The sequence below is a fragment of the Bison bison genome, unplaced genomic scaffold (genome assembly GCF_000754665.1).
Source record: "Bison bison bison isolate TAMUID 2011002044 unplaced genomic scaffold, Bison_UMD1.0 scf7180017864160, whole genome shotgun sequence".
In the NCBI taxonomy this organism is placed as follows: Eukaryota; Metazoa; Chordata; class Mammalia; order Artiodactyla; family Bovidae; genus Bison; species Bison bison.
The window spans coordinates 1,344,366-1,353,755 of NW_011494732.1; the positions used below are offsets into that span (position 1 = coordinate 1,344,366).

The window sequence follows — 9,390 nt, forward strand, 5'->3', positions numbered from 1 at the left end:
CCAGTGTCTTCCAGGCCATGGGTTGATGCGGCCTTAGTGCCAACTGATTTTCAAACCCAATTCGACTGGAGGTAGGTGGAGCCTACAGGGTGGGGGAGTGGGGGTGGTGCTGCCTGCTTATCTAAAGAGGTCCGGGCTATCTTACATGACGATTACACACAGCCCTGCTTCCGGTGTTCAGAGATGCAAACCTGCAGAGCCTGGGGGTGCAGCCAGACATGTGTCAGCCCTAGATTTGCTGCAGGGTCTGTACCATGTTAAAAATCGCTGCCAGAACCCCTCTCAGCTGACATGTCTGATGTTTGCTTTTGCTCCTTGAGAAGGCAGTGATCATCAGAAGACAGGAGAGAGGTGTCTAACCCTGTGAGGGCTTTACAAAATAAGTCTTTGTTGGCCCTGCTGCTGCTAAGCTGCTAAGTCCTAAAACGTCCTAAAGCAGCTAATCCAACTCTCTCCCTGACTCCCCTTAAAACCAGTGACCCCGCCCCCACCCCAGTGAGGACTGCATCTCCAGGAGGTATGATCTGGAAGCACATCTGGGATGTTACTTGGAAGCACAGAGAGGTTTTTGGATGAATCGTCTTATGACTGATAGGTCTACGATTCCAATGAGCTGGGCTTGGTTTGTACTGGCCAGGCCCCTTGCCCAGAGCTGTGTCCGGGGTATCCGCCCACGGCTGAGCGTCTCACAGTACCAGGCAGGTACTCTTAGTCCTCAGGGCTTCTCTCCAGCGTCCTGACCAGCTGCCTGTAGGTCTGTCTTTCCTCCTGCCACGAATGGTACTTTCTCACATACTCCCTTCCATTGGCCACGATTGTTTTTTCTAATGCCGGATCGCTCACCAGTCTCTTTGCCAGCTGAACAAACTCCTGCAAAGAAGGAGGTGGAGGAGAAAGAGAGGTAAGTAATTGGTAAAATGGGGGATGCAAACACATCTGAAAGCCCAGGTCGGCCTTTGCTCCTGGTCCCTCTTTTGCCCACCGCCCTTATTCTGGAAAAAAAATAGCCCTTCAGAGGGATGCAAGTTAGTGCAAACATTGGGACTGAATAAGAAATTACATACACAAACCACACACATGTGGGCACGTGTGAGCAAGGGTGAACATCGTGGAAAAATACTGGAGCCATTAATTATGCTTCCTCCATCTTTCTTTTCTAGATTGCCCAAATTTACTATTTCTTACAGTAACTGAATTCTTACAGTGACTCTTAGAGCCATAATTTCTTCCCTCCTTTGTACTCAGCTGGGAGATGAAGTCAGGTCTTACTCCAGGATCTGAGCTCCTATATTGTAGACAATAGTACCTCTGCCCAGTTTTGTTTTGTTTTTTTTTCATTATATTCCTTCATCTTTTCTGGGCACAGAGCATGTCTTCAAATCATGGACATCATCTGACGGAGTGGAAAAGGTCAGGCTTCTATTGCAGATCTGGGTGCAAATCCTCTTTGAAACACGTAACTTAGCTGTGCAGCTTTGGGCAAACTAGTTAACCTCTGTGAGTCCCACACTGATCGTCTCCCAAGGGGCAGTGGGCACTTGACAGATAAGCCCTGCCCTGCCCCTGACTCCATCGGGGAGAGGGGATTTAACCAGCCTCAATTTTCTAGACTTTGCTTCTGGTGCTCAGCTTCAGAGCGAGGAAGTCTACATTGCTCTATGTTTATCCATACTTTTTGTAGACACTGATGCAATGAAAAAGTGGCCACCTCTTTTAAGAATTAAAAGTAATTTTTTTGTTGTGGGTTCACTGTGAGCAGGGGGGATCTTAGTTCCCCGACCAGGGATCAAACCTGCACTCCCTGGATTTGAAGCACAGAGTCTTACCCAGTGGGCTGCCAGAGAAGTCCCCAGCCGCACACTTAGTTGCTCAGTCGTGTCTGACTCTTTGCAACCCCATGGACTGTAGCCCACCAGGCTCCTCTGTCCATGGGATTCTCCAGGCAAGAATACTGAAGTGGGCTGCCATTCCCTTCTCCAGGGGATCTTCCCAACCCAGGGATTGAACCCAGGTCTTCTGCATTGCAGGCAGATTCTTTATCACCTGAGCAACCAAGGAAGCCCAAAATAAAGTAAGACTGCCAGAGAAATCCCAAAGTAACCACTTTTTAATAAGGGTTTAAAGAGTTTAAGGGTTAAGGGTTTAATCAAAACCCTTCATAATTGGAAAGAATTAGAGTTGTTTTGATTGCTAAAGAGTATTCAGAGAGAGGAAGGGAACGTGCATTATTTATTATGCTTGCACATAAGTCAAAGCAGTGCTCATAAGCCAGGAGGCCTGCGTTTAAATTCACACCCTACCATTTTCTGGTTGGGTTGGTTGTTTTTTGATGCTGAGATGCATGAGCTATTTGTATATTTTGGAGAATAATCCCTTGTCAGTTAAAGAAAGTGAAAGTGATGTCTCTCAGTCGTGTCCAACTTTTGCGACCCCATGGACTGTAACCTACCAGGTTCCTCCATCCATGGGATTTTCCAGGCAAGAACACTGGAGTGGGTTGCCATTTCCTTCTCCAGGAGATCTTCCCGACCCAGGGATTGAAGCCGGGTCTCCTGCATTGTAGGCAGACACTTTATCATCTGAGCCACCAGTTAACTTGTTTGCAAATATTTTCTCCCATTCAGACAGTTGTCTTTTCATCTCATAGTTTCCTTTGCTGTGCAAAAGTCTTTAAGTTTAATTTGGTCCCATTTGTTTAATTTTTTTGTTGTTGTTACTCTAGGAGGTGGGTCAAAAAAATATCTTGCTGTGATTTATGTCCGAGAGGAGATAGATAAAGAAGATGTGGTACAAATATACAATGGAATATTACTCAGCCCTAAAAAGGAACAAAACTGTGCCATTTGCAGAGATGTGGATGGACCCAGAGACTATCATACAGAGTAAAGTAAGTCAGAAAGAGAAAAACAAATATCATATGATATAATGTGTATGTGGAATCTAGAAAAATTATACAGATGAACTTATCTGCAAAGCAGGAATAGAGTCACAGATATTGAGGACAAATTGGGAGATTGGGATTGACATACATACCAGACTGTGGTTAAAATAGGTAACTAACGAGAACCTACTGTGTAGCATAGGGAACTCTGCTTAGTGCCCTGTGGTGACCGAAATGGGAAGGAAATCCAAAAGAGAGGGGGATATATGTATACATACAGCTGGTTCCCTTTGCTGTACAGTAGAAACTAACACACATTGCAAAGCAACTGTATTCCAATAAAAATTAATGAAGAACAATCACAGAAGTGATGCTGGATGCATTTTGTAACCTGAGACTCGGTTTCTTCATCCTTAAAATAGGAATAATAACTGTACCTAGGGCTTCCCAGGGAGGGGGTTCAGTGGTAAACAATCTGCCTGCCAATGCAGGAGATGGAGGTTCGATCTCTGGGTCTGGAAGATCCCCTGGAGAATGGAATGACTACTCACTCCAGTATTCTTGCCTGGAGAATCCCATGGACAGAGGAGCCTGGCGGGGCTACAATCCATGGGATGGTTAAAAAGCTGGACACGGCTTAGCAACTAAACAACTAAAAAAAATGTACCTGCTTTGTAGCATGCTGAAAGGATTTAATGAGTTTATACATAGAATTCAGGGCAGAGCCTAGCACAGACTTAGCTATCATTATTATTATGATTCACCAACTTGTGTAAATTCCAATAAAACAACAGAGATTAATACACAGTGCTTTGTTGTTTGCAAGGAACATCCACATACTCTCAAAATTATTGTTAATTAAACGTTGGATGATTTTTATAGCTAGCAATATAAATAGCAATATTTACAATAGAGTAGAATTTTATTTTTAAGCAGTATGCATACACTTTATGGTAAATTGGTGTTCTTTTTATAATAAAAATATAACATATTTATTCTCATCTCATAGGATAACAACATCCTTATTAAAGTTATTCTAGAGGCTTATAGCTTTGGTACATTATTTTAAGATGCTGGTCATATCTTTGATTTACCTGATACAGAGACTTTGGCTAAAACTCACCCCCCTCCCTGCTTATGATTTCTATAGAATCTATGACCGTTTTACAACAGAGTCCTGAATGATAGAGTTTCTAGGAATAGGATGTGATAAAGCACACTGTTTATTCCTCTCTGCATGTGAGACTGAACAAAAAAAAAAACACAGACTGAAATAAAGCAAGAGAGAGTCGGGCAAGGAGTGAGAAATGTCTTCGCCACTGGCATAGAACCCTGGATGCTGGCTGAAAGAAAAGAAAGAAGAAGAAAATCGCACTCTGGAATGTTGAGAGTCACTCTCTGAGGCCCTGAAATTTTTTTCTTCTGGGCTGAAACAGCTCCCCATTTCAACGAAGGCAATATTCTGAACACACTTGTGCGGACGATGAGAAAAGTATGTTGACACACTCTGTCATCCACTCTGTGCAAGGTGGTGGCCACAGCCCTTCCATCCCTTTCATGAACGTCTCTTTGCAATAGGACCTGCCCACTCCTCCTATAAAGTGGGAGGTCTATTTCCCCATCTCCTGAATCTAGGCTGGTCCTGGAATTTGCTTTTACTAACAGACTAAGTCAGAAGTAATGCTGTCTGACTTCCAAGCAAAGCTTCAAAAGGGCTTACAGCTCCCACCCTTGCCATCATGGGCCCCCGAGGTCACCCCACAAAGAAGCCTGAGATAGCCTCCTGAAGACAAAAAACCACTTCGACAAAGATGCCTGGCTACCATCTGCATCACCACCAGACACTCATCCTGTGGACCAAAGAACCATGCTATAAGAGCTGTAGCAAAACTCCCAGGGTCTTTCCTGGTGGCCCAGGGGTTAGAAGTCCATCTGCCAATGCAGGGGACACAGGTTCGATCCCAGGTGTGGGAGGATCCCACATGCAGTGGAGCAACTAAGCCTGTGAACGACAACTACTGAGCCCTCATGGCTAGAGCCTGTGCTCCGCAGCAAGAGAAGCCATCACAGATGGGAAGCCCGTGTATCGCGACTAGAGAGTAGACCTTGCTGGCCACAGCTAGAGAAAGCCCAAGCGTGGCAACACAGACTCAATGCAGCCAAAAATAAATAAAAATTTTTCAAAAAATTCCAGGAAACAAGTACAAATGCCAACTCATCATCATCCCAACCAAAGCCCCACAGCGTCTATATACCTGTCAGCTGCAGAACTCACCAGGACACTCACCATCTGACTGCCAAATCCTGGTTGGGAAGGGGAGTGTTCATCACTCGTGTAATGATCTATTCTTGAAAATTACTCATGATAATAAGTTATGAGGCATTAAAAGGTGCATAGCAAAGAAGAACTAAACAGCCTCTTGATGAAAGTGAAAGAGAAGAGTGAAAACGTTGGCTTCAAACTCAACATTCAAAAAACTAAGATCATGGCATCCGGTCCCATCACTTCATGGCAAATAGATGAGGAAACAATGGAAAGTGTCAGACTTTATTTTCCTGGGATCCAAAATCACTGCAGATGGTGACTGCAGCCATGAAATTAAAAGACACTTGCTCCTTGGAAGAAAAGCTATGACCAACCTAAACAGCATATTAAAAAGCAGAGAAATTACTTTGCCAACAAAGGTTCATCTTGTCAAAGCTGTGGTTTTTTCCAGTAGCCATATATGGATGTGAGAGTTGAACTAGAAAGAAAGCTGAGTGCCGAAGCACTGATGCTTTTGAACTGTAGTGTTGGAGAAGACTCTTGAGAGTCCCCTGGACTGCAAAGAGACCAAACCAGTCCATCCTAAAGGAGACCAGTCCTGAATATCCATTAGAAAGACTGATGCTGAAGCTGAAACTCCAATACTTTGGCCACCTGATGCAAAGAGCTGACTCATGGGAAAAGACCCTGATGCTGGGAAGGACTGAGGCAGGAGGAAAAGGGGATGACAGACGATGAGATGGTTGGATGGCATCACCGACTCCATGGACATGAGTTTGGGCAAGCTCCAGGAGTTGGTGATGGACAGGGAAGCCTGGCGTGCTGCAGTCCTTGGGGTTGCAAAGAGTCGGACATGATGGAGCCACTGAACTGTAACACTAGAACAAGTAAAAGAAAATAGAAACCAATATTAGGATCCCACATCTTAAAATCAGAGTTGGAAACTCAGGTGCCTGCCTCCTGGGCTCTGGCAGGGAAGAGTCAAACCCCAGTTACCTTGGTGAATAGAGGCCTCTGCTTGTCTCCACATTTCCTATGATCTTCAAGAGAAGTTGAAATTCTGAATATTTATGTAAAGGCACTCCATGTTAAATATCAACAGCTAATTCAAAATCTTAAGTATACAGCAAAACTAAACAAAACATGTTTGCAGACTAGATCTATCCCAGGACCAGCGGTGTGCAAACCCTGGCATAGGTTATAGGTTTCAAAAGTTTTTTTTAAAAAATCATGCAAATAAGTATAGTTTTGCTTTCATAATTATTCAATTAGTTGTTGACCATTTTCAGAGTTTTCTTCCTTTCTGAGTGGTGGAAAAACCGGTGGAAAAACTTCTCACTGAGAAATAAGTCAGAGAGAGGACAATAAGTACTATATGTAAGTTACAAGTGGAATCTAAAAAAATAAAATGAAGGAATGAATATAACAAAACAGACTCACAAATACAGAGACCAAACCAGTGGTTACCAGAGAGGAGAGGTAAGTGGGGAGAGGTGAGACAGGGGTATGGGATCAACAGGTATAAGCTGTTACAAAATAAACAAGCTACAAAGATATATTGTACAGCACAGGAAATACAGCCAATATTTTATAGTAATTTTAAATAGAATATAATGTGTAAAAATAATGAATCACTACACTGTACACTTGAGACTAATGTAATATTGTAAATCAACTATATTTCGATTAATTTTTTTTTTTAATCACTGAATCCTTTCGACCTGCCTTGTTGCCCTGACGCAACTGTCAGATCCAGGGCATGAGAAGCTGTCCATTTCACAGGATGGATAGTTAGACCTCTGTTGGGAGCCTTCACGTAACCACGTCAGCTGAAAGCCATGGGGCAGAGGAAAACCCCTCAACAAGAAACAAATGACCCACGCGGAGAGAACATGAGAGCTAGCAGACTGAACATGGGCTGGTTTTAAAGAACATTGCATTCCAACAACCTTCTGTGAGTGACACATATTTATTCTTACTGGAAGAGCAAAAGTCAATCACATAAAAACTCTGCATTTCAGGCTCGGGGTGTATGTTCAATTAAACAGCCCCAAAGCTGCTTCTGCAGATGCTTTGAATATAACTCACTGATGGGAGAAATTGACAAGGAGCTTTCTGAAGACTGACAGAAGTGCTGTCATTAAGACTGTGGTTTTCCCCGGGGCTTTCTTGCATGGAATCCTGCAGTTAATTAAGGTTTTGTCTGTACCTCTGGTTCTCAAACTTTGCCATAAGATTCTGATTGGATAGGTTGGGGGTGGGGTCCAGGAGTGTTGTCTTAGTCTGTTTGAGCAGAGACATCACTTAGGTCCACCTAGTCAAAGCTATGGTTTTTCCAGTAGTCATGTATGAATATGAGAGTTGGACCATAAAGAAGGCTGAGCGCCAAAGAATTGATGCTTTTGAACTGTGGTGTTGGAGAAGACTCTTGAGAGTTCCTTGGACAGCAAGGAGATCAAACCAGTCCAAACTAGAGGAAATAAACCCTGAATATTCGTTGGAGGGACTGATGCTGAAGTTGAAGCTCCAATACTTTGGCCACCTGATGCAAAGAGTTGACTCACTGGAAGAGAAGCTGATGCTGGGAAATACTGAGGGCAGGAGAAGGGGGCAACAGAGGATGAGATGATTGGATGGCATCACTGACTCAATAAACATGAGTTTGAGCAAACTCTGGGAGACAGTGAAGGACAGGGAAGCCTGGCATGCTACAGTCCACAGGGTCTCAAAGAGTGGGACATGACTCAACAACAACAACAATAGAATATTAGAGGCTGGGCAGGCTGAGGGGTTGGGGGTCGGGCGCAGCTCATAAACAGCAAACATTTACTTCATATAGTTCTGGAGGCTGAAAGGATCTGCTTCTTAATTCATAGATGGCCGTTTTCTCATTATAATCTCACGTGGCAGAAGGAATCAGAGCTCTTTGTGGGGTCCTTTTTAAAAAATTGGTTAATTTTCAGCTGCGATGGGTCTTCATTGCTGCATGCAGGCTTTCTCTAGTTGCATTGAGCAGGGCTATTCTTTGCTGCAGTGTGACAGCGTCTCCTTGTGGGGGCTTCTTTTGTTGCCGAGCACAGGCTCTAGGCACAAGGGCTTCAGGAGTTGCAGCTTGCGGGCTCTGGAGAGCAAGGGCTCAGTGGTTGCACTGCATGGGCTCAGCTGCCCCTCGGCATATGGAATCTTTCCAGAGCAGGGACTGAACCTGTGTACCCTGCATTGGCAGGCAGATTCTTAACCACTGGACCACCAGGGAAGTCCACATACGGTCTTTTTTATTAGGGCTCTAATTCCATTCATGAGGACCCCACCTTCACATCCTAATGGACTATTGGAGGCCCCACCTCCTAACACCATCACAGGAGAGGTTAGAATTTCAACATGTGGATTTGGGGGTGAGTGTGTGGAGGCAAAAACATTTGGTCCATAACACATGTGTGTTTTCCAATAGTTCTCCACCCCTCCCCAGGTGATTCTGGCCTAAGATGGACCACTGTGCCTACCTTATTTTACACAAGTTATTAGGCCACAGAATAGATTGATCTTATTGGAAACTGTCAGTAATGAGAATCCCACTTCAAGATCCATCTAGAAAAGTCTATTTTTCTTATGTGCAACACCATTCATTGGTCTAGTGTTAAGCTCTAGCTAAATGCCACATTTCACAACGATGGGTATGTAAACACGGTCACATAATACTCCCAACTGTCTGCATATATTAGCTATTCTCTCGACTCCTGCCATTAAGTAAAGTGGGGGCCACTCATAAGAACGTACAAATAGTATTGGAATTACTCAGCATAAACCTCCAGCCTGTGTGTGTGCTAAGTAGCTTCAGTCGTGTCCGACTCTTTTCGACTCCATGGACTGTAGCCTGCGAGGCTCCTCTGTCCATGGGATTCTCCAGGCAAGAATAGAGGAGTGGGTTGCCATGCCCTCCTCCAGGGCATCTTCCTGACCCAGGAATCAAACTCGCATCTCTTATTTCTCCTGCATTGGCAGACAGGTTCTTTACCACTAGCGCCACCTGGGAAGCCCAAACCCCCAGCTTCTCATTTTTTAATTGAAGCGTAGTTGGTTTACAACCTTGTATTAGTATCTGGTGCACAGCAAAGCGATTCAGTTATACATATATATACATATTCTTTTTTATATACTTTTTCATTATGGCTTATTACAAGATATTGAATCTAGTTCCCTGTGTCATACAGCAAGACCTTATTGTTTATCTATTTTAGATATA

The 9,390-nt window shown here is 43.9% G+C and overlaps 1 protein-coding gene across 1 annotated transcript in view; it reads right to left on the reverse strand.

Moving 5' to 3' along the window:
• Window positions 1-6: 6 nt before the first annotated feature.
• GLT1D1 (glycosyltransferase 1 domain containing 1) overlaps window positions 7-9,390 on the reverse strand; it is a 98,332-nt gene continuing 88,948 nt past the window's right edge. The window contains exon 12 of the mRNA XM_010841264.1: window positions 7-870. Within this exon, the coding sequence (XP_010839566.1) occupies window positions 709-870 (162 nt within the window). The 3' untranslated portion in view covers window positions 7-708. The remainder of the gene's footprint in view (window positions 871-9,390) is intronic.